The sequence below is a fragment of the Primulina tabacum genome, chromosome 3, assembly GCF_025594145.1.
Source record: "Primulina tabacum isolate GXHZ01 chromosome 3, ASM2559414v2, whole genome shotgun sequence".
In the NCBI taxonomy this organism is placed as follows: domain Eukaryota; kingdom Viridiplantae; phylum Streptophyta; class Magnoliopsida; order Lamiales; family Gesneriaceae; genus Primulina; species Primulina tabacum.
The window spans coordinates 8,143,816-8,168,415 of NC_134552.1; the positions used below are offsets into that span (position 1 = coordinate 8,143,816).

The 24,600-nt window shown below is 36.8% G+C and overlaps 5 protein-coding genes across 6 annotated transcripts; 3 read left to right on the top strand and 2 right to left on the bottom strand.

The window, feature by feature from the left end:
* The first annotated feature begins 168 nt into the window (after positions 1-168).
* LOC142539881 (scopoletin glucosyltransferase-like) lies at positions 169-1,756 on the top strand. The gene has a single exon (XM_075645625.1). The coding sequence runs from the start codon at positions 266-268 to the stop codon at positions 1,694-1,696; it is 1,431 nt and encodes a 476-aa protein (XP_075501740.1). The 5' UTR covers positions 169-265; the 3' UTR covers positions 1,697-1,756.
* Positions 1,757-4,085: 2,329 nt separating this feature from the next.
* Positions 4,086-7,224, top strand: LOC142539882 (cysteine proteinase mucunain-like). The gene is made up of 5 exons (XM_075645626.1): positions 4,086-4,743; positions 5,771-6,006; positions 6,101-6,241; positions 6,352-6,804; positions 6,919-7,224. The coding sequence occupies exons 1-5, from the start codon at positions 4,269-4,271 to the stop codon at positions 7,015-7,017; spliced, it is 1,404 nt and encodes a 467-aa protein (XP_075501741.1). The 5' UTR covers positions 4,086-4,268; the 3' UTR covers positions 7,018-7,224.
* An 859-nt stretch (positions 7,225-8,083) lies between these two features.
* Positions 8,084-9,850, top strand: LOC142538925 (elicitor-responsive protein 3-like). Its single transcript, XM_075644220.1, has 7 exons — positions 8,084-8,250; positions 8,337-8,441; positions 8,532-8,658; positions 8,728-8,799; positions 9,128-9,173; positions 9,303-9,570; positions 9,672-9,850. Exons 1-7 carry the CDS (start codon positions 8,208-8,210, stop codon positions 9,713-9,715), a joined length of 705 nt encoding a protein of 234 aa, XP_075500335.1. The 5' UTR covers positions 8,084-8,207; the 3' UTR covers positions 9,716-9,850.
* A 3,610-nt stretch (positions 9,851-13,460) lies between these two features.
* On the bottom strand, positions 13,461-16,474 carry LOC142539899 (cyclase-like protein 2). Its single transcript, XM_075645648.1, has 6 exons — positions 15,965-16,474; positions 15,764-15,808; positions 15,198-15,270; positions 14,223-14,320; positions 13,995-14,065; positions 13,461-13,810 (listed from the first exon to the last, which is right to left on the bottom strand). The coding sequence occupies exons 1-6, from the start codon at positions 16,362-16,364 to the stop codon at positions 13,685-13,687; spliced, it is 813 nt and encodes a 270-aa protein (XP_075501763.1). The 5' UTR covers positions 16,365-16,474; the 3' UTR covers positions 13,461-13,684.
* Positions 16,475-19,626: 3,152 nt separating this feature from the next.
* LOC142539897 (QWRF motif-containing protein 2-like) lies at positions 19,627-24,284 on the bottom strand. 2 transcript variants are annotated; one of them, XM_075645646.1, is made up of 7 exons: positions 24,081-24,284; positions 22,465-24,004; positions 21,434-21,553; positions 20,542-20,658; positions 20,365-20,454; positions 20,148-20,255; positions 19,627-20,062 (listed from the first exon to the last, which is right to left on the bottom strand). In XM_075645646.1, exons 2-7 carry the CDS (start codon positions 23,902-23,904, stop codon positions 20,000-20,002), a joined length of 1,938 nt encoding a protein of 645 aa, XP_075501761.1. In that variant the 5' UTR covers positions 23,905-24,004; positions 24,081-24,284; the 3' UTR covers positions 19,627-19,999. The 2 variants fall into 2 exon arrangements, with proteins under 2 accessions (XP_075501761.1, XP_075501759.1); XM_075645644.1 differs by having other exon boundaries at positions 22,465-24,284.
* Between the last annotated feature and the right edge of the window lie 316 nt (positions 24,285-24,600).

A 24,600-nucleotide genomic window follows, 5' to 3' on the forward strand; every position in this document is an offset into this window, starting at 1 on the left:
TCTTTCGTTAAGTTGCGATTTTGGGTTACGAAAGGCGCATCCTCATCCATGAAATATAGAAGAAGAGATTCATGCATATCATATATCGATAAATACAATGTTCATGAACAGAGGTCAGGTATTGGATGGAGCAGATTCATTAATTTATCTGTACTTCTGGACGTACTTGGCCTTCATTCAAACAATAAATTAGTTGCAATTTAATTCCGTTACTATACATGTCATAATATATAGGAAATCCATTTCTTGGATCTACTCAAAATTAATGAGTAAGCTACACTTATTTTTTCTCCCATTCATGGCTCATGGCCACATGATTCCAATGCTTGACATGGCCAAATTATTCACTTCCCGCGGTGTGAGGACAACCATGGTTTCGACTCTTGCATTCTCAGATCCCATAAAAAAGGCCCAAGAATCAGGAATCGAGATCGGTTTAATAATCATCAGGCTCCCAAATCAAGAATCAGGCCTTCCTGAATATGTTCAAAGACTTGATCAAGTCACTGCAGTAGATTTAGTCCAAAAATTTGTTAAGGCGATATCATTACTGCAAGAACCAGTTGAGAAACTGATCCAAGAACTCAACCCCACTTGTCTTGTTTCTGATACGTTCTTTCCATGGACTACAGATTCTGCAGCAAAATTCGGTATCCCGCGATTGGTTTTCCATGGTACGGGCTACCTAGCGCGTTGCGCCTCCGAACAAATGAGGCTACACAAGCCTTTCAAGAATGTGTCGTCTGATTCAGAACAGTTTACTATTCCGTATCTTCCTCATCAGCTGAAGTTTACGAGAACACAGATTTCTCCATTTGATCTAAGGGAAACTGAAGGTGAATTTGCAGAGTTGATTTTTCAGTCCAGAGAGGCAGATAGGAGAAGCTATGGAGTTGTGGTTAACAGCTTTTATGAGCTCGAATCCAGTTACGCTGATCATTACCGGAACATTTTGGGGATCAAGGCATGGAACATAGGCCCTCTTTTGTTGTGCAACAATGGATACGAGGAAAAGGCGCGGAGAGGAAGGAAATCGGCGATTGATGAACACGAATGCCTAGCATGGCTGGACTCCAAGGAACCTGATTCTGTCATTTACGCGTGTTTCGGAAGCATGGCTAGCTGTACTCTAGCTCAGTTACGTGAGATTGCTTTTGGGCTGGAGTCCTCAGGCAAAGATTTTATTTGGGTTGTGAGAGATAGGAGAAACAATGAAAACAGCTACAATTTCTTGCCGCACGGATTCGAGGAGAGGAACAGAAAAAAGGGCCTGATCATAAGAGGGTGGGCACCCCAAATACTGATTCTCGATCATCCTTCAATAGGGGCGTTTGTGACGCATTGCGGGTGGAATTCGGTCCTAGAAGGAGTGTGTGCGGGTGTGCCTATGGTGACCTGGCCAATGTTTGCGGAGCAGTTTTTTAATGAGAAACTGGTGACTGAGGTTTTGAGGGTCGGAGTTTCGGTTGGGAACAAGCAGTGGCGGACGGTGGCTATAGAAGGCGTTCCACGGGAGGCTGTATCAGATGCGGTGAGGCGTGCGATGATGGGCGGAGAGGTGGCGGAGATGAGAAACCGAGCCAAATGTTATAAGGAAATGGCAAGAAAAGCTATCGAAGAAGATGGATCATCTTTCACTGATTTAAGTTCTTTAATTGAAGAATTGAGTGTTGCTCGGAGGAGTCAACAGATGTAAATTGAGAAGATGAATCTATCGAATTACCGACGATTTGAAGCTAAAGAACTCAAATCTATCTATTTTACAAGATATTAATTAGTTATTTTTTGGGTTATTATACAGAATTTTAAATTCATTAAATAATTTCTTCAATACCTCTTAAATCCAAATTTCCGATGCAAATACAACCAAAAATCTTTTATAACAAAAAATAATGAGCATTAAGTCCTCTGTGTTATTTAATGTGCAGCCAAAACCCTACAGCCGACGATTTTTTTATGGTACATGTGCTTTCCAAACAAATATAATAAATGTTGTCAATGATAATGTTATTTTCTAGTAATTCACAAACCCCCAGCATTCAACAAATCCTTGTTCATGTAGGCTGCATTTGATAAAAAAACCTTAATTCACATTAATTATGAATCGTGCCCATAAAATTCAATTCACATGATCAAACTCGAGCTCGAATAAAAAAATTTGTATTAGAGGTCAACTTCAACAAATGAAGAGGCTCGAGCTCAACATCGACTAGCAACTATTTTTTCAGCAATATGTTTGTGAACTAAAATCGTTAATTTGATTTGTTGAATCAAGCTTGTAGAAACAGCTTCACGACCTTGATCATAAGCAGAATTAAGATAGTAACGTTATATAGCATATTCGTGTGTGATTTAGTTAAATTTGTTTATGTCATTAAAACAATCAAAAAAATATTGAAAAGTTCATGTTAAGATGGTCATGACCAAATAAAATTCATGAGTTTGAGCTCGATCAGGAAAAATCAACATACATTAATAGGATAAGTTTTCTCTAGTGCTACGATCAGAGTGTTATTTTTTCATATTGTACGAGCAATTTTTAATATTTGGATTGCTGATAGATAATGTGAATTTTCACTTAAATATGACGAGTCCACTTGATCTAATAACGCTCGAACATATGAAAAATTATTCCGTTGGAGTATAATTTTATATGACAAAAACTTGTGTGAGACGATCTCACGGGTCATATTTTGTGAGACGAGTCTCTTATTTGAGTCATCCATGAAAAAATATTTTTTTTTTTTGAATAAAATATCAGTAGGGTTAGACTCATTTCACAGATAAAAATTCGTGAGATCATCTCACGAAAAAAACCTAATCATCTTATATGGGGGAGTGAGAAGTGGTTGATGCCCGGAAAGTCCCAACAAAAAATATATTCAACGTTTTTGTCAGCAATTAATAAATATCACGTCCATGCCGCGAAGATTTGGGCGAACCCATCGGTGATTTTTGCAACAGCACCTCTCGACTTTTAGGCATATAACATATAGGGCCCAAACAATGTCAATGAATAGATCTATCAAAACAGGTTGGCCAGCCGCGCATCAGCCCGCCACCTAACAAATTGGGTCGGGTCATCGACTGGGAAGACCCGACCCAATGCATTTCGAGTTTAGATTAGATGAGTCAACCCGCTAAAACAAATAATAATAACAATAACTATATCTATATTTAATAATTCACAATTAATCAAATTATATTTAATCGATTGATCCAATAACTAATTTTTCATTTTCTGCAACAATAATTTTCAAAGTTTTTGGGGACTCGCTAAATAAAAGTTGCCTTATAAGCCATTTAGACTATATTTGTTATTTATATATAAAATATATAAAGATAGAATAGGTAAAATTAAAATTTCAATATATCAACTGAATAAATAGATACTTGTAAATTTGCAAATAAAACTATTGAAAGGACTGAACTAGAAGTTCTTGATCCGTATGCTTTATAGCGATGCAAATGGTACCATCAACATCAAGTATTCTTGCTAACCAATTTGATCGAGCAAAGAAGCCGAGATAAGAAGTTGCATCGAGCCTAGTCTCCTTTTTCTCATCTGAAGCATGCGAGGGAGCGAGAGTGTAGCGGGAGTAAGGTAAGGAAAGTGTCCCGAGATGACTTTGATTTTTTATTCAAATAAATATAATAAAAGACTAAAAATATCACATATCAATACATACAAGATTAAAAATCGACATTTTATCTATATTGTAATATTTATATCATTTCATTATCTATAGTATAAATAAAGTTATTATGATTATTGTTATAAAGATTGAAGAGTATAAAATCATATAGTTTGATGATTTTGTGTGCATATTTTTAAAATCCAAAAATACAATTAGTACAAACGTTAGTCTATTTAATTATTATTATAAATATTTCAAAATACACAATAATTTCTTTAACTAATAAAAATAAAGATAAATTAATTTCCAAGAACAAAAGGAGGAAAAGAGAAAGCCCATTAAGTGTTTCAAATATAAGCCCATTAAGTTTTTTTTTAAATAAAAAAGCCCATTCCTTCCTAAAATAAATAAATAAATTTGAATCTCCCACCACCTTTCGTAATTGATATCCAGTTGTCCCAATCGAATCTCCTCTCCTCTCCTCTCCTCTCCCTTCCCTTGCCCCATTGAACGACAATCTTCACGATATTCTCGTCTTCCCCGACTCCTATAAACACCTCCATCCCCATCCCAGATCAACAAACGCGAAGAAATCGCACTTATTTCCTCTGGTTGAAAGCTTCCGCAGAGATGGCTTCTCCCTTCAACCTTTTGTCCTGTCTTCTCTTCCTATCCCTTTTCATCTTTTCATCTGCGGTTGATATGTCCATCATCGCTTACGACAGCGCCCACGGCGTCGGTTTAACCCGATCCGAAAAGGACGCGATGTCCCTTTACGAGTCATGGCTCGTGAAACACGGCAAAGCTTATAACGCCATTGGCGAGAAAGAGAGACGTTTCGAGATTTTCAAGGACAACTTGAGATTCATCCAAGAGCACAATTTCGAGGACCGGCCATATAAACTAGGGCTGAACCGATTCGCAGATCTGACAAACGAGGAGTACAGGTCCAAGTTCGTTGGCGGAAGGATGGACAGTAAGACCCGGATGAGGAACAGGATGGCGAGCGACCGGTACGTGTTCAAGGAGGGTGATGGGATGCCGGAATACGTCGACTGGAGAGAGAAAGGCGCCGTTGCTCCGGTGAAAGATCAGGGTCAATGTGGTATGTTTTCCTTTTGATTTTGATTTGAAAACACGAAGGATATAATGCGGGATTGAATTGAAGTTTGTGTGTTCGCATTTTTGGAGTGAGATTTTCTCGTCGTGCATGTAGGATGGAGACCCGGGTGATGAGTGTCAATGGTGATTTGACAGGAGTCTTGATTATGTTGAGTCGACCGAAAGGGACTTTCCTGTTATTTTTGTTTGCTTCTGTCCTGGGAAAGTCTGTAATTTAACCCGTTTGAAATTTGATGCACAAACTTATAAATTTTTTTCCAGTTTTAATCTATATTTTTATTCAATGCTTGAAAGATAATTTGTTTTATAAACTAATTAGATTAAAATAATATTTGTACCAAAACCGAATCTTTCTCTTGTAATCACTGTGTATTATTTATTTGGACAATAGCTGTGTGACAAGATTGTAGCATTTTCATCGATCAAGTTTTATTTTCTCAAGATATTCGTCCCAAAATGTATTTTTTCCATCATTATTCTCGAATCCATTGAAAATTTTGGGTCTCTCACGATTGTGAGACCAATTTATTTCCACTGGTCTGTGGTTCTTGATGGGTGTTCTCCGTTATAATTGGGCATCCATCAATTTAAAAATTACCACTTTTGATTACTTGTGCAGTATCAGAATCTGGTATATTTTACGACAAACATTAAAAATTGGCTCGAGGGTTAATTTCTTGGCTTCTTTTAGTTAGATACTATATTTCCAGATGGTTTCTTTATCTATTTATTGAAGTTTGATTTACAAATTTATGGCGGAATAAGATTGGCCAAGGCACCATGTAGTAGAATGGATGAAACAATACTTTTCATTCTTGACAAAGATCAATCACTAGTGAAAATTGAGCATTTTGATAACTTTCCGAGGTTGGTTGTCCCAAGTATTTTTGTGTGATTTTTTTGTTATTTTGAGCTACATATTTGCGACTTTAAATTATTGATCCTTCTTAAGCTTTGTCTCATCAAATTTTAACATGTTTTTTTTCTTCCTTTTTTTGTTTGCAATGCAGGTAGTTGCTGGGCTTTCTCGACCGTTGCTGCTGTTGAAGGAGTAAACAAGATTGAAACTGGAGATCTAGTAGTCTTGTCGGAACAAGAACTAGTTGATTGTGATAAAACATACAACCAGGGTTGCAATGGTGGTCTTATGGACTATGCGTTCCAATTTATCATTAAAAATGGTGGCATTGATACAAGTGACGATTACCCTTACAGTGCTCGTGATGGAACATGTGATCAGTATCGGGTATGACTCATGAATCCATATTCTTTGTATAAATACTTCGTACCTTTTCGGTTTATTAGTTTATATTTCTTAGAAAATTAACATCTTCTCGCAGAAAAACGCGAGGGTAGTCTCCATTGATAGCTATGAGGATGTTCCAGAAAACGATGAACAGTCTTTGAGGAAAGCTGTGGCAAATCAACCAGTCAGTGTTGCCATTGAAGCTGGAGGCCGAGATTTCCAACTCTACCAATCGGTATGATATATGTACATTTCAAGAATCAAGAAGACAAGTACAATGGGATTTCTGTTATATTAAATAAGATTATTCTTACAGAATATTACCTATTTTCTTGTACCGTATAGGGAGTGTTCACTGGTCGATGTGGCACCGATCTAGACCATGGTGTTGTTGCGGTTGGATATGGAACCGAAAAGGGTGAAGATTACTGGATTGTGAGAAACTCATGGGGCCCAAGCTGGGGAGAGCAGGGGTACATTAGGCTTCAACGTAATGTGGCTAATATTACCACAGGCAAGTGTGGGATAGCAATAGAAGCATCTTATCCTCTCAAAAGAGGCCAGAACCCTCCAAACCCAGGCCCCTCACCTCCAACCCCGGTGAAACCCCCCACTGTGTGCGATGATTACTACACATGCCCGGATGGTAGTACTTGTTGCTGCGTGTACCAGTATGGAAACTACTGCTTCGGTTGGGGATGCTGCCCATTAGAGTCTGCCACGTGCTGTGATGACCACTCTAGCTGCTGCCCCCATGACTATCCCGTCTGCGATCTCGAAGCCGACACTTGTCTAATGGTAATTCTACTGAGTTTTGTTTTATACATCGCGTAGTTTCTCCATTGTTATCTCGAAAGGTAGTGCATGTCATGCTTGTTGTACTAATAACGTTGTGATGATGTGGTGTTACAGAGCAAGGATAATCCAATGGGAGTGAAAGCTTTGAGACGAGGTGATGCCACTCCCAACTGGGCTAGACTTCGCGGAGGCAGGAAAATTACCGTTTCTTGAAGTTAATCAACATAGTCCTTTGTAAATATCGATTTCTCCATGTTTAGGATTGGTAAATTTGAATCTTAATTGCTAGTGCCATGCAACATTTAGTAAATTTTTTATTTGATATTGGAAGTGAGGAGTATTATCTATATATGTTTGATCGGGATTCTTGGTAATCGACTCACGCGTACATTGTATAGGCTCACAAATGGTCTATGAAAAAATCAACAAAATACACTTGCGATGTCTCTGGATACGTGTATATGTTGATGTTCATGTCATCACACTTGGTGCGAATAAATCAATTTAAAATTTGTCCCGATTTGGTCATCGTGTCTCTGAAGGATATTCGATTGCATATCTATCCTTTGGTGTATTCAAAGGAGCATTTGAAGTTAGTGAAACAATTGAACGTTTGATCATTGATTATGAATACACACTTACCAGCGTTTTTGCCGTCATAAAAAAAAGAAGGAAAATTATAAGTATTAATCAACACACACGTATCGAACACGGTACAATCTTCAATTTCTTAGTATGAGAATTTTGCTTTTTTATTATGCGTTTGGAACTTTACTCGCGTGGACCATCGATCTCCAAGCTTGAGAAAAAGTCGAAGTCGTCAAAAAAAAAAAAAGACATTAAACTCTGCTTAATTGACTGTGATGTTGTTGGAAAGAATTATAAAATCCAAGTTGATTTTTAATATTTATTATGTATGCGTATATCGCACACAAATCGTATAAAAAAAATTCATAAACAACATTCTTTCAGGCTGCTTTTAGTTTCTATAGAATTCTTCATTCAATATGCTAATACGATTGATCAGTCAACCAGATAATTCGATAGCTAGATTTCTTGATATAAATATATAGTTATCAATATATATTATTTTAAAGTAATTATCGCATTAATGAAATTCGATCTCCGAGTTTAGAAATGTTTATTTTCGAGTAAATTGATCTAATTTTTATCTGCTTTAAAAATATAAATAATCTTTAAGTCGTCGATCGATTGGTTTGCATCACCCCAAATAAAAATATCCACTTGTTCAAGAAAAAACCAATCAATAATAATCAATACAAATGGATACTCAAATTCCCGGCAGTTTACCGTCGATGAATGTGGCGAGTGTATTATTATATATTGGCATCTGAAGTGAATCCTTCTTCCACTGGAGAAGAGCCTATTTCAGTCCTAATTCAATGTCTGTATCTGGAATCCAAGGTCAACTCCTAGAGATCACAGGTACATCATGATCTTTTGCCGTGTGTGAATAGTTTTGATGCGTTCTTCTATTTTTCCTCTCCTAAATTGATCCGGGATGGATGCAGTTGTTGGTTGTAATAAGTTGAGAAACACTGAGTGGATTTCGCGGCAAGATCCCTATGTCTGTCTGGAATATGCCAGCTCGAAGCATCGTACGCGTACTTGTTATGGTAAGCCATGCATCTAGTGCATGCGTTGGATCGGAGATTTTTTTGCATGTGATATATATATGTTTTATTGAATGTATTTTCTTGGTGCAGCCGGAGGGAAAAATCCTACCTTTCAAGATAAATTCGATATTACTTTGATAGAAGGGTTACTGGAAATAAATATTACGGTTTGGAACAGCAACAAACTGACTTTTGACGACTTTATTGGAAACGGAAAGTAAATATCTGAATCTGCTTTAGTTTACTTATCATCTTCTTAGTTTTCATGTTGAGCTGGTCTGTCCAGGGTTCCATTGCAGGGAGTTTTATTTCAGGGCTACGTTGACAGTTGCTGGCCCCTTCAGGACAGGAAAGGCAGGTATGGTCAGATAACAACATTAATTGTTAACTATTTTTAAAGCGAATATTCGATTACATTGACAATCCAAGGGTCTCTATATATATGGAGAAAGTCGACGACGTCACTTTCCTTCCGATATTGATGAAGGGGTGCATGGCTTGATGTATTGTTCTGTTTGTTTGTATGTTACATTTGTTCACAATAATCTAAAACAATTGATCAATAAGCAACAGTACTCACGTACGAGCTACGTATCTACCAGTGCCAATTTTCATCGTAATTTGATATTGTGTTGCGTTTTACACAAGTTTGTGATGTTGCTGCATGTTCTTGTTTCCCTTCATAGGAATGCTGGAGAAGTTCGATTGGTAATGCATTACCCTAATGCCAAGGTAAGCCAGGCCAGGCCCCTTTCCATTTTTTGACAGAAGCCATATCCATCATTATATTATCTAGCTGCAGTCTAGATTGATATTTGTCCGATTAACATGCATCATATTTCGTTTTCTTTCTTTTTCCAGAAGCTTACTACCACTACCTATGGTCCATCAGCTCCACCATATGCAGCCACACCATCTCATCCCGCTCTTTACTCGGCCCCTCCACTCTTATCATCACATCCTCTGGTAATGGCTAACTACCCACCACCGGTTCCTCCTCCCTGTCCACAGCCACTGTATCATCATCAGCCTTCTCCTTATCATCCGGCTTACCAAGCATCTTCATCTTATCCTCAGCAACCATCTTATCCGCCAGCACTCCCCAACCCTCAATATTATTATCCTCAAGGTAATATATGCATTCTTTCATTTGTAGCTATATACAGAATTGATCAGTCCATAAAAATTCAAATTTACTCCTATTGTGTGTTTTTTTTTACTTTCTGGCAGATTCATATCCTCCACCTCCTCATCCACGACATCACATGTTTTGATCAAATATTTGGGATAAGAGGGATCAGTGCCAATCACTCGCTGCATGTTATATAGTATTTTGAGTGTTTATTCCTCGACGTTGTTTTGTAAACTCTATCATTCGATGTTTTGAGTGTTTTGTAAACTTTATCAAACGTTGTTTTATAAATTTTTTGAGTGTTTTGTAAACTCTATCAGACGTTGTTTTGTAGACTCTATCATTCGATGAAATATACGCAAGGAAACCATAAAAAGATACAATTCATTAGCCATATATGTGTTGCATGTTTCTATCTACGTACAATTAAGAGTGTGTATTTGTATTTTATCTCTATTCTCTCATTTCTATATATATATATATATATATATCTACACATTGACTAAATTATTTCAGTACTTTTATTCTGTCGATTTGTGAAGATTCTTCGGATCAGCGTAATTTTTTCATACTCAAGCCGATTTTCTGATCAAAGTCATTTTTTTTAATGTTTCAGTTGTCATTCTTATATGTAGCAATCAAAGGCAGAGACTTGTTCTTTCCAAAATTCCAACTTCTGCTAGACTAACCTTTTTGTACTTCTCTTCCAGCCTGTAAAATCAAACATTTTTCCTGAAATTATTAGCTATCTTGTCATTTTTGTTCAAAATGTTGAAATGAGTACTAAAAATTAACACAACATTCTTTTCTATCCAAATATGTTTGATGATCTAAAGTTGAATGGAATAATTTTGCAATATCCCTTTTGAATTATGTAAAAATATGCTCCAACTCAGACATATGTAAAAATATGATAATTAAGGGAAGATGTTTATCTTTGTAGTTTCTAAAAACCCAACTACTCTTAAATTGAAAAGGTTAAAACTTCAAGAAAATGAAGCATTAAATTTGGAATTCGAATAAAATGGAAATGAAATAATGAATTCGTTCAAACGTTATCATCTTGGTTATGGATTTTGTCGCTTTTGAAAGATTATAAAAATTTATGTAAGACAGTCTCGTATATCAATTTTATTATACAAATTTTCAATCCAATTCGATTTATGAAAAAAATATTACTTTTATGTCGAAATTAATATTTTTCACTTAAAATATGAATTAAGTTAACCCGTGTTACGAAAATAATTCGTGATGCTTTTAAGATTGCATTGATTTTTATATGTTATTTTTTTTTTAAAAAAAATGTGATGTTTGAGGGTCCCATATTAGTTATTTATTTTATTTTTTACACTCCCATATGAGTTATTAGTTTTTCGATTTTTCTAATATTTGAGAAACTATAATAATTATGGTTTATTTCAAATACATTTATCATCATTTAAAATAATAACTCATCATTTCACAAATCAAAGTTCTCTCTTCATATCAGATCATATCTATCAATGATATCACTCTATGTTACATCTGGAGTCCTACTCTCATTGTATTTTTATATAAGACATTCGCGCGAACATATGAATTCAAAACAAATAATATGATGTTCATCATTACTTTTTGTTTCGAGTTTAGATGTTCGTGCAAACATCTTATACAAAATGCGTCAGATCCAAGATTGAGTACCTCCGATATAACATAGATCAAACACTATCCAAGCGAAACCTTAAGGATTTTGATGATTTTTCTATCACCATATCTCGACTTGTTTCCATTGTTTGTCATAGAGTTGTAATTTATATCAAGGTAAAAACTTAATAAATGATAAGGATCGAGTTTTTTTCTCAACCATAGAACCTACGGTTCAGTTCTGGTGAAGTTTAAGAGTCTCGAGTTAACAGAGCAAAATAGAAAAGAAATCCAAGCTAATTCTCGAATGAATGAGTTGCAGCAGAAGATCAAGTATTACCATGTTCACGAATAAAGAAAGGACAAGCGTGGGACGTACTCTGATAAAATCTACCCCTCTATCCCTCTTGTTTGGAGAACCGAATCCCCATTCAGATTCAAATATGCAAATGGCTTCTACTTTACTTTCCTCTTCTTTTCCATCATAATGAATGGAGAACAGAGAGCGGTTCTTCTCACGAGAAATGTCTACAACTAGAAATGCACAAAGTTCTTTGTTTGATACCCTTTATTTTGATGAAGAAGAAGGGAGCGAAATTACATTGAACCACAACTGTTTCAATGGAGAAAAATCATTCCCTTTGTTCTACGTTACTGGAGCAAGATTTGTTTTGGATGATCCAAACCCTTTTCTGTAAAGAGAGAGAAACTTGTATCAAATCAAACACTATTATTGAAGCCGGCTTTTCAATTTCTCTGGCTAGAAAAGAGGCAGTGGAGTGGGTTCTGAGAACCAATTCTTTTTTTGGGTTTTCATCCGTGACTGCTGTTCTTGCGGTCAATTATCTGGACAGGCTTCTTTCTGGACCGAGCTTGCAGAAAGAATGCAAACTTTTGATCCTATTTTTATCGACAATTATGACTCTTTCCAATACACATTTCGGCCTAAAGTTTGAATATCGATGAAAAGTTACGCGTGGATTTCAGGATTACAGCCATAATTCATATTGCTAGATAAATGGCAGCCATTGAATTCGAGTTTTTACCTTTTTCTGATGCAGGCCATGGTATATCTAGGTGATAGCATAGTTATGGCAGCTTGATATGGAAACAAGAGAAATCCTAATCAATCATCATCAAAAACCACTTCCTTAAGACAACTAATGAATCCAGGCTAGCTACCAAAAAATTTAAGGATTTATTTAGGTCATATCTAGACTATATTACTAGGTTTTTGTTTGAGTACCAATCAGAGCTAGCATTACCATTGGATCATGAAGAAAAACAGGACTAATTTTCGCTGATAAATTTTTCTTGATCATCATTCAGAGCTTGGACCTAAACAAGAAGCATTCACTCACTCCATTGAATATGGAAAAGGCTGTTACCCCTGCATGCATTTAACTGAGGTGATGCGAACTGAAAATATACCAAAATCCTTTGCTAACTTTTCCATTTTGAATTTCAGTTTTTTTTATATATATAATTAAAGGATTCGGGATATAGCTGCCCAAAATTCAAATTACAACATGTGATGATTTCAGTAAATTTTCTCAAGCAAAGGTTATTTTTGTTATTATGAATCGATTTATGGCCCAATCTATTGTATATAGTCATGTCTGATAATCATCAATAAAATTATTTATTTTCCATTTAAAATATTTTAGAAGTGTGGATATAAAATTAGAGTAATGTTTTGCTGAAAAAAAGAGAGTATATTTGTCGATCGAAGATTTAGGTATGAATTTATGTTACTGATTTGATCTTAATTAAGTTTTATTTCTATTGATAAATCGGGATAAAAATATTTTAACGTGGAGTAGATTTTCCTGTGAAACGGTTTCACAAATATTTATCTGTTAGACGAGTCAACCCTACCGATATTCACAATAAAAAATAATACTTTTAACATAAAAAGTAATATTTTTTCATGAATGACCCAAATAAGATATCTGTATCACAAAATACGATCCGTAAAACCGTCTCACGCAAATTTTTGAATTAACATGACATATATTACTTGAAGATAACTGATTTTTTTTGGAGGGAAATAAAAACAAATTCGGAAATGAAACCTTTATGTATGTTGTTTGTGTTAATAATGCATCCACATTTTTTTCTTTTAAGCTTAATTTTCAAATGCTCCAACAGCCATCGAGTATCCGACGACGACGATGATTTTATGAGAACCCTCCATTATATATGTGTGTGTGTGTGTGTGTTGTGATCAAAGATAATTTATTCAAAGGAAGAAAAACAAAGGATAAAGAAGAAAAATCAAGCATAAAATCCAATAAGAAAACGATAGTATAAAGTAAATATTGCACATCTCAGTTTATTTGGAGCCTTTCAGAACCGACACTTATCCGGCAGTCTACTTAAAAACTAGTAATAAAGCCCTTCAGTAATAAGCAAAACATCACACCACGGGATTGATTCTACTAATATCAAAGGATTCTGGGATTGTAATACCCGAAACAGACAAACATCACTTAATCAGGATGCATCTTATGGGGGAGCCCTCAGCACCAAGCAATCTCAACGGCAAACAATGCACGGAGTATATCCCAGGATGGACACCGTCTAGTTTCAGGCCTTCAACAAGGATGACTTCCTGAAACAATTTCAGCAATTTTGATTCTATTTTATAGTATAAGCATATGCAAGTTAAATTTTTCAATATAATCGCCATACTTAATACACCATGGTGGTCGATTCTGTCACCGGATTTTCTAAAGAAACTGTATAAATGGACAAAAGTGGCGCATATGTTTAGATGATTGGAAAAGAAATCTTACCCTGCCTTCAAGAAACACGAGATGGGAAGGTATTAAATCAGCATACGCAGCAACAGACAAGTAATCAATTCCTAAGGGGAAGATAAGCATATGGATGGAACAAGTGTCAGTAAATAGTGTAAAAAATGATATTTCGACTGGAAATCACACGAAAGCATGGTATAGCTTTGACACTAGAGAATTTCAGCAAACAAACTACTTGTTCTGATAAGACAGACGGCAGCTTACCAACAAGTTTGATGTCAGTGTTATCGACAAGCCACTTTGCCCCGTCTTTCATGAATCCCACGTAACTTGCGTCAAACTCCTTCTTAAACATGAGGCGCCTGAAAAAAGAATTATATTAGTTATATTATCAAAACAAACTCTGTCACACCCATATAAAAAAACACATAGAACTTGATAGATTGAAGAGTCGTGCATTTATAGAATCTGGCTTGTGTCTAGTCTAGCCCCTGCCAAAAACAAAATGGAATATTATAAATCTTACCCTCTTAGACTTACACAAAAACTCTTATCAGATGGTCTCGTGATCAATTTTGTGAGGCAAATCTTCTATTTGAGTCACCTATGAAAAAGTATTTTTTTACGCCAAAATATTATTTTTTATTGTAAATATCGACATGGTTAACCGCCTCGCGAATAAAGATCCGTGAGACCGTCTCACAATAAACCTCTACTCGCAGACTTAATGATGACTAAATCACAGCAGTGTCCGATGTTTTGAGATAGGAAAAGTTAATACTTCAATTTAAAGGCAAAAAATTATACTCTCCTTCGTTAAGAGAAACTTGCATAAACATTTGTAAAATGGCATCTTATGTCAAATACACCTCAATCAATTACAGCAACAAGGCTTGTTGACCATCAATGGTCATTGCATAGAAATAAAAATTTGGAGATTATTTGAATTTTGACTGAGAGAATCAAAGAATAGCAGCATTTCAATATATTTCCAGCATAATCTAGAATGAGAAAATGTCGAAGAAACTTTCCAATTATGGATGATTACGATGTTGCACACAAAATGAAAACTGCAGAGTTTGGTCCATTTTCCCACCGATTACAAAACTAAGAGTGGACAGAGCATTTTTTTTAACATGAATTGGAAAAAGTAACCGAGGGCTTTAAGGTCGATCGGATATATGGTTTATGAACCCCGGGTATCAAGTAGCTCTGCACAAAGATTCTTGATAAAAGTACCTGTCCGTGTTCAGTGTTCTGAAAAGCACTCTTTTTACTCCTTTGGGAATGTGTAAAGTCTTCATAACTTCAGCTAAACAAATGACAAATTGAACGAGAGGGAAGTCAATTTTTTTTTCCCAGATGAACGCCAAAAGCATGGAAGCCATGATTTACATTTGAAAGGAAAGTGAAATCTTTTGATAAAACCTTAGCGACCTCAATGGCGACGACAGTAGTAGGCACAGATCAGTTTAGGTATTTTGATTTTCAACAAAAACAAATGCTGTCACACAGCTTTTCAGTCACTCTCTTGCAGCTATCATACTAAAAACTACGGGGACATGTCATATTCCACGAAGCATACAACAAACTAGGCATAAAATTGTAAAATGTATTCCACTAAAAGATTCTTGAAAACAAGGTAAAAATCCCAACTATAATTCTGTCGGTTAGAGCCTTGATCATCTTCAGAAGACACTAATGCTGACAAAGATTAGATTTTTAATGCCCAATTCCTACGTGCAGAGGTATTCTTTGAGCAATAATAACATTCAGATGAACAGATACAGAGCAATAAAGCGTACCGGTTATGTTTTGATCTCTCGGAACATCTAAAAGTAATGCAGGACCTGTTCAAATACACAAAATTTGAGCATCAATGATAAGTTTACATGGCAGTTTAACACATCAAATGTTCAAACCAGAGTGGCAGGACGGGTCCCGTGAACAAAGTAACATACTGATAAGAAATTCATAAAGTATTTGTAATTAAACATCATTAATACCATTGAGAACGTCGAGGTCGAGCGTGTCAACGTCAAATCCTGCATCAAAGTAGTGATCGAACACATGCCCTGGTGCATCGACGTGCGTCCCAGTGTGCGCCGGGAGCTTGATCTCCGAGTTATTAGCAAGAGACCCATTCTTCATACTCTTCGGAAGCCACAGGAACTGCCCGACGCCATCCGGGGACTCCCACGACGGCATGTCCGGATGGAACCGGTGGCTGATGTCGATGATTCGGCCCCCTCCGTACACTTCACGGCGGACGGGCACGAGATTCTCAGTGGGTTCGATGTCATAGTGTGAAGGATATGCAACGGCTGCGGGTGAGTAGGCGAGGGCGAGGGGGGTAACTGCGCAGGCCAGGGCGCATGCTACCAGGAAGGTTTGGAGCGATTTCATGGCGGAGGAGGATGATCAAGCGCGAGATATCTATGTGGAAATTTTGGGGGATAGTTTGAGCTGCGTCAAAGACTTGTGATTTGCTAGATTCTTCCAACAGTCAACGCGAAAGACTTATCGGCCTTTGGTGGTGTTATTATTATTAAATTAAAATGATAAGATCAAATCTTATTTTTTAAAATAATAATAAAGTTAATGAATATATAAGTATAATTATCAAATAAATTAAAAGTTAGTTTGTTCGAAAATATCAAATTTGCAAATTCTTATATGTAATATATATTGTATTAGCATATATGTTTCTTCATCATAACATGTTCGAATTAAATCAAATTTGCAAATTATTTTTTTTCAAAATACTTTAACCTTATAAAAATTAAGACGTTAAATATATACTAATAATAAGCAAAATAATCCAAAAAATTTAATATCCCAATAATTAATGATGGATGGATCGCTCGGTCAGGCTTTGGGTGGCCGCAAGCGCCGGCACTCGAATGGCTCCCACCGCCAGGGACGGAGCCACGTGCTCCTTTACCCGGGCTAAAAAGTCCCGTGGTCAAATTTTTTTTAAAAAAATGAATATGAAAATTTTGTATAATTTTGAAATAATATGATATTAGTTCGGGTGGATCAATTTAAAATATTAAAATATTATAGAATTTAAAATTTCAGCCCGGCCAGAGTCACATTTTTTGTTCCGCTACTGCCCACCGCTACATTTGGCGGTACATCTTCTTATGGTGGCGGGGTACATGGTGTACCGGACAGACATGTTGATTCGTGGATTTGGATGCATTTTTTACACGATATGATCTTATGATCATCTCGTTTAATTTGACAACTTTTTAAATTTATCTTATATGATCTGATATTCACAAGATGATCATGTCTTATATGATTTGATGTCCACAAGATGATCACATGATCATCTCGTTTAAAACATGCATATCACCAAATGTTGTCTTTTCAACATAGTAGAGGATCCAAATCTGTTGATTCTCACGTAGTCCCAATCAATCTGGATTTTTACTTAATACCACCGGAACTGTACTTATGTTTGAAGTTTGGTTGATTATTTTTATGCTTTTGAACGACTGATTTATATGCGAGTTAGATATAATTAACTATTTAACCTTTTTTTTAAAGAACTATTTACTGTTTTGAAATAAGAAAAAAGAGGTTTCGAATTTAGAATTATTTACCCTGCTGGTTAATAAATGGTAGATAGGCGGGGGTGGAGATACAGCCTCTTGTACCCGGCGGTCCAAATTTTATACAAAAATTTATATTTTTGTATAATTTTAAATAAATTTGATATTAACCCGATAGATCAATTTAAAATATTAAATTCTGGTAGATCTAAAAATTTAGTCATGCTAACGTTGTATTCTTGCTCTGCCACTGTAGATAGGATTTATAATATATAACCACCGCACTTGCAACGTAAATTATCACAAATAGATAAAGTTCAATGGATCACTCACATGCACGCAATGATGAATAAACAATAAATTTTTATGCATAATCAGTACTGCCCACCATGTGCGCCACCGCCTCCACCACTACTCTCTCCACCGGCGTGAGGTGCTTCGGCAGCTGGAGCCATTATAGGCTTCTTCTTTTTCTTTGCCAAGCAAAAGAGGCCAACTGCCAAGAAAGATAGGAAGAACAAACCACCAAGAGACACGCAAACAGCGATAATGGTGGTGTGGTTGTTCCCGCCGCCGCCGCCTGGAGGAGGAAGAACTGTGTCTGATGGTGGAGAAAACGGAGTGTTGAAGCTAGGGCTTGGTGGTAGATATGGTGATGGAGCAATTGGTGGGACATGCTCATACGGGTACGGCGGATGTACTGGAGCACCTGGCTTTGGATACGGCGGAAGAGCTGGTGTTCCTGGCTTCGGTGGCTGAAATGGAACGCCGGGCTTTGGTGATGGAGTGTAATGTGGTGATCCTGGCGTTAAGCCTCCCGGTGGTGTTTTGGGTGGATATGCTGGTGTTTGCGGCGGCACGGTGGGGCCATGGGGTTTAGGTGGGTAGTGAGGAGTCAAAGTAGTCGGTGGTACGGCTGGACCTTCGCCTGGAGGGTAATAGTGACCACAATGTTCTTTGTAGTAGCAAGGTGTCGGAGGTGGTGGTGGAGGAGGAGGAGGAGGAGGAGGATGTGGTGGCGGCGGCGGCGGAGGGTTACATGGAGGTGATGACGGAGGAGGAGGCGGCGTCGGCGGCGGAGGGGGGTTACATGGAGGAGGCGGCGGAGGAGAATGGTATGGATATGCAATCTTGATACTTTTGAAAGAACGCATTTTCCCTTAAACGCAGTGATTAATTAGGTGGAATAATATAAAAAGCATTCACTTTGCATTGGGTAATGAATGATGTGTGATATATACACACACAAAAATGTAAATCTCTACTAATCTATGATTGTATGACCTGTATCTCACATTTAAGGCTTGGTGACTACGCTTTTAAATTAACTAAAGTTAAATTTGCATAGAATCTTGATCCGGACAGCTCTAATCCAGGAATTCGTAGCGTAAATGCAATAATTAAAGGTTGATGATAACACAGAATAATCTCAAACGTGAGTTGTGGCACCACCCCCGTACCATTAGTTAAATGCTATATATATGCAGCTTTTCCGAATAATGAAGCATTTGAAATGACATACAGGTAATTAAAAAAAATTGGAACCATAGAAACAACGTTGACTTATGAAGAGATGAAAATTGGATCCATTTATCCTTCATTCACTTCACCTACTTGAGCATCGGAATGACCGTGCAAGTAAAAAAAAAATTATCTTTCCCGTTCCCCCTCGACAGTTATTTCTTGTTTTCCAGCACGTCATCTGGGAAATCTATAATTTGAAGAATATGTGTGTTATTTTGAGGCCGACACAAATGGACAAGGCATAAATCGTGATAGCTTTGTTTGCATGTTGCAGTACGAGTTAAGAGACGAGCTGGTGTCAGTGTTAACCGTGAAGAATTTATGCGTTTGTGTACTTCAACAGCTCACGTTAATGGTGGGGCAACTCATTTAATAAGGCCAAAAACGAATTTTACCTCTCTTCTTCATGTCTTGTCTATTGTCTATTTTTGCGTCTTCTTTTGGTGTCCCAAATATATGCTTACCATCACCAAATTACCAAGAATAAATTGCATGTGATTCATTTCAAAGGAATTTCATCCTTTTTGGAACAACATAAGGGGATGATATGCAATTTACCCACCACAAGGACAAGAATACTTTTAATTTCATAAAGAGGTTGCAACTATTGTTGATACCAAGAAAGGTATAGAGAACACTAAAATGGCATAAGAAATGCTTAATGAGTTAGGATATTAGATATATACATCAGTTTTCCAGTCCTCCCAGATGTTGGGAAAAGAAAAGGGCTTAGTGTGTGCAGCTAATCAGTAAGGATAAAGACCATCTCCTGTAATATTGGATCACCTAGAGTACAGGACTAGAAGCCAACTTGTGACAAAATTTTGCCAAAATAAAAGCCAAAAACCCGTCATTTTGTCTTCCTTATTCTGCCCCCACTTGGGTTGAGATGTTTCGGTATGGTTAGCGTTTAGGGTGGACAGTCAAGTACAAATATCAGTTCTACGGGTCTTCTTGTTAAGAAGTTGTTGATACACGGTTATGTTGCAGTATGTGCGTTCTCAGACTAGTATTTTTAACCTGTACAATTCAGTTGAACCAGAATTTATCATAAAATAATGGTGCGAAAGAATGTTCCAGTGGCAAGAGCAGAAAGTTGATCTACCTGTATGGAAGCTAACAAGGAAATGAAATATTTGCATTGTTCTAGCAAAGAATATTCTTTTGTCGTCACCTTTGCAAGCTCGGTCACTAAAGAATTGAATTCCTCGACCTGGAAATCAATGTAGCACATATCATGTTAAATTTACTTGCATTTGACAAATGTTCATATCTAAAAAAACAACTCAAGGCTATCCAAGAATAGGAGGTTCAAATATTACAGCTGGCAGAAGTGAATATATAGAGGATGCCATTGTCTGTGTAACTTCAACTGCTGAACCTATTGCATCTTTCAAGCTTTGGACTTCTGCCTGTCAACATTAAAAACCAAATTTGATTAAGTAAAATATTGATACAAGTTTTCTTTTTACACTTCAAGATGCTTGCAAGATACATACAACTGCTCCTCCGCCAACTGGAAGACGGAGGGTACTGGCCTTCAAAGCCTCAATAGCTCCAAGAACAGCAGTTGAGTGATCCTTGTCCAAAGAAGCCCAATTTTCTAAAAAGGAGATCTAAATGGAAAAAAATTGTCCAGCTTCAAATGTTGACCAACAATACAAACAAGAACACATAAGGAGGTCGTGCAGTAGAATCAAAGAAGTTTGGTTTAGAGAAAAAATCGCTACATAAACTCATCTAGTATAAGCAGCAACTTAATAGTCTTGTTGGATTGAGAATCTTGCTGCCATAACAAAATTTATTGGTGGTGGTAAAATGTAGTTAATAAATTTTAATTGATAAAGCAACCCAAAACACCACATCTATACAACTAACCAAGACAGCATAGACAATGTTAAAGAAACCAGTGGCAACATTAAAAAATGGTAAATTTAGATTTATAATCCTCATGTTTCAATGCAACACCAGATTTTGACATAACATTATTATTGGTTTCTTCTTCTGCTAACCAGTGGACTAGAAGTGCTATTCAACATGACTACCTATTAAAGCTATATAGAAACTAATTGAATGTGATTCAAGAAGATAAAAGAAGTTCTCACTGCAATTCAACGTTTCTTTAAGACTTTGAAGTCAAATATGGCAAGCAATTGCTGGACCACATAGAAGTAGATACCAACTGTGGATATAAGAACCCATTTCCTTTTTTTGGATGCGTGCAAGTCAATACTTAAACTAACATCAACTGAATAAATATTTAAATTCTAAAAGTCAGATTTTATAATGTTTCTCTTAAGTAATCATACATCGATTTGTGAAACAAGTTTGATTCCTTGCGTATCAAAAGGCTCTGATGTTATAAACATAGAAGTCAAGGATCAAGCTTACTTGTCCTTTCAGAATGGAAACTAATTTCAGCTTTTGCCTCAGCAGCTGCAATCTGTGTCTTCTTTTGGTAACAGAGTCGCGTAAATCGGAGATTGTTATCCACGCATTCCATAGATTTTTCTGGTACAGAAAGATACAGTTCATAAAAGACATCAGCAGTATATGATACTGAAAAAGAAACTTTGGAAAAATAAAATGTCTAAAAAGAAAGCAATAGATCATTAGTAAAAAAGAATGATCAGAAAGCAAGTGCTTGTGCAAAAACCATGTCATAGATATTTTTCAATTAAAGCCGGAGATAGACAACTCCAGTAGAGAAGTGACATAGGCAAAAAAATCAAGTCACACACCCACACAATAATTCTTTATTCACAAAAAACTCATATTGCACTAGCATCAGTCAACAGATTAATAACTAAGTTGATTAACTTCTCCGTTATTATCAGCTTTCAGAATTTTTTCACCAAAAAACTTCTACATTCATTAAGAACATGGCTCAATTATCTCACGTCTCATACAAGATGTTCCAGCATTTCCATCAAGTTAACAAGATAATCAGATAACATAATGAAACAAGAAGTTAAGATTGTCGATGATTAGTTATCTGAATATTTCTCTACCTACTTAATTATAATGGAGAATTGAACTAAAAAAGGAAAGTTATTCGCATGAGCTACAATGAGAATGATTGATATTAGAAGTATCATAAGACAATATCGTACATTAATCACTTAGCCAAGCCATAATTAAGAAGGTATATTATGGGCCATGTTTAATGAAAAGTCACTCAATATTGCAAAGGAAATGTTCAATGTGAGTGCATAAAAGAGAACATCACTGAGTTCTGAACAAAAACCGAGTATCCAGCAAATTCATCAATCTCTTAGCAATTTTAAGAGTAGGCTACAATGCACTGTTGCATTCTTTTTTTTTAAACGCGGAAAACATGCAAATCTTAATAGTGATTTTCAAAATAACATATCTCATTTGGCACGATCAAGCAATAATAACAAGAACGAAAAAGATCTTACCTCTACACTGTGTTTCTGCACCAGTAATATTGCTTCAGTTCTAGCATTTACAATGCGCCATTGGAGATGCCGATTGTAGAGAAGTCTCAATAAGTGCGCATCGACAATTCGGTTCTCCCCGACCTTTCCTCTCCGAACATCAACAACAAAACTAAGGACTGAAGGTGTTTCAAAAAAATGGTTACTAATAGTGCTAACAACATTCCTGATCCGAGATGGACTACTTCCTCGAAGGGGAGATGAGCCCATGGGTGGCATCAGCTTGCCAGGTGACGCAGGTCTAATACCTCCATGTATAGGAGGTGACATTGTTCGTGGGGATGATAATGGACCATCAGTAGCATACATTTTCAATTTTGGCGGCATAATAAGTTTGGCCGAAGGACTTGTTGATAAAGGTGAACCTGGATCATGAAGCTGCCTCAATCGGCTATTTGTTTCTTGCCAAAACCTTGCTGAAACAGAAATCCCATGAAGACCATTTCGCCTACTGGAAGCCCCACTACATTCTTGAACTTCTGAAGTACTTCCAGAAGAGACGCTGTCTGAATCAGAAGCTGTGAGATCAGATGGCACCGATGAATCATTATTAACCGAATTTCCATCAGAGACTGGTTGAACAGCCTTTAGAAGCTCAGAACTGCCCAAATCAAGACTCAATCTATCATCAATTGAAGGCATCCTCTCATCAATCATCGACTGCTGCAAAGCTCGAATCATATTTCCAGATCCAATTAACTGGCTCCTCCCCACAACACTGCCTCTACTATCAAAACTCCTCGATAATGGGTTCATCATCCGGTTCCTTGCAGGCCATCTATGCTGATCAACATGCTTAGAAATCTCAGCCTGATCTCCCACATCTCCCTTTCCCCTAAAGGGACTGCTAGTCCTCCTCCTCTCAGGGGTTCCCTTCCTCGCACTGCTCAAATTAGGTGACGCAGGGGCCACCTTAGTCTTGCTAATAGGAAGTGAAAAGGCTTCACCCTGAAAGGAAACAGACAAACTCCGGGTCGATGTGACAAGAAGCTTTGTGGCAGCTGAAACATCAGAGGCATTGTCATTCTTGGAGTCAAGATCGGGTATTAGAGGCCTGGCAGCCGCCGGCCGCCGGCGGTCTACAGATACAGACCTCTTGGGAACAACAGAAGGCGAATTGGACACTGCGGTTGAGTTTCTTGAAAGCAAAGGGGAGGGATACCTTCTTGATGAAGAAGAAGACGAGGAAACAGATGATGAATTTGAAGTGGAAGTGGAAGTTGAAGGGGACATGTACCTAGAAGAGACCATCCTGGATTTGGGTTTTCTCTGATTATTTGAAACACCATTATTATTATCTTTCCCGGAAGGTAACAATGGGGGTCTTTTGGGGTTTTCTATGTCAGTTATTGAAGCTGCTCCGGAAACAGCAGCCACCATCTCGCAACCAAGAAAACACATACAAATACACACCGGACGTAAAAATTTGACTCACATTTTGCTCTACGACATAATACACCCAGAAACCCTTTAGGCGTCGACGTTTTACAAAATAATACACCTGCAAGAAAGATCAAGAAATCTCACTGTAGCTCAGAAATCCATAATGGGACTACGAAAGATTCCACATTTTTCACCAAGATTTCTTCGCATGGACGTAACACAGCTACATTGCACCAAATTAAATTTATTGTGAGAAAAGCTGAAGAAATTTTGAGACTCCCAAGATTTTTTCGGCAAGGCTATAACAGAGATAGAATGGGAGAGGAGAGTTGGTGTGGGGGGCTGAGAGACGAAGGGCACAGCATTGTTCGTATGCGGTACGAAACTAGTCGGTTTGCCGATTTTTTTTAGCAGATTTGTAAAATATTTTATTTGTATTCGATTTAAATAATATTATATATAATTAAATTTATATAGTAATTTTTATAAAATTAAAAATTCAATACAAAAATTTTATTTTTATAAAATTTTATGATAAATTTAACATAAAATCACATAAGACAATAGAAAAATCTCACGATATAATAATTGTTATAATTGTTGTAAATATCGATGTACGATATATTGATCGTACATTCGAATTTATCGTGCTAGAGCGGAATTCGAATATATTCAATATTTTTTAGTCGAATTCGAGCTGAAATTTTTAGGGTA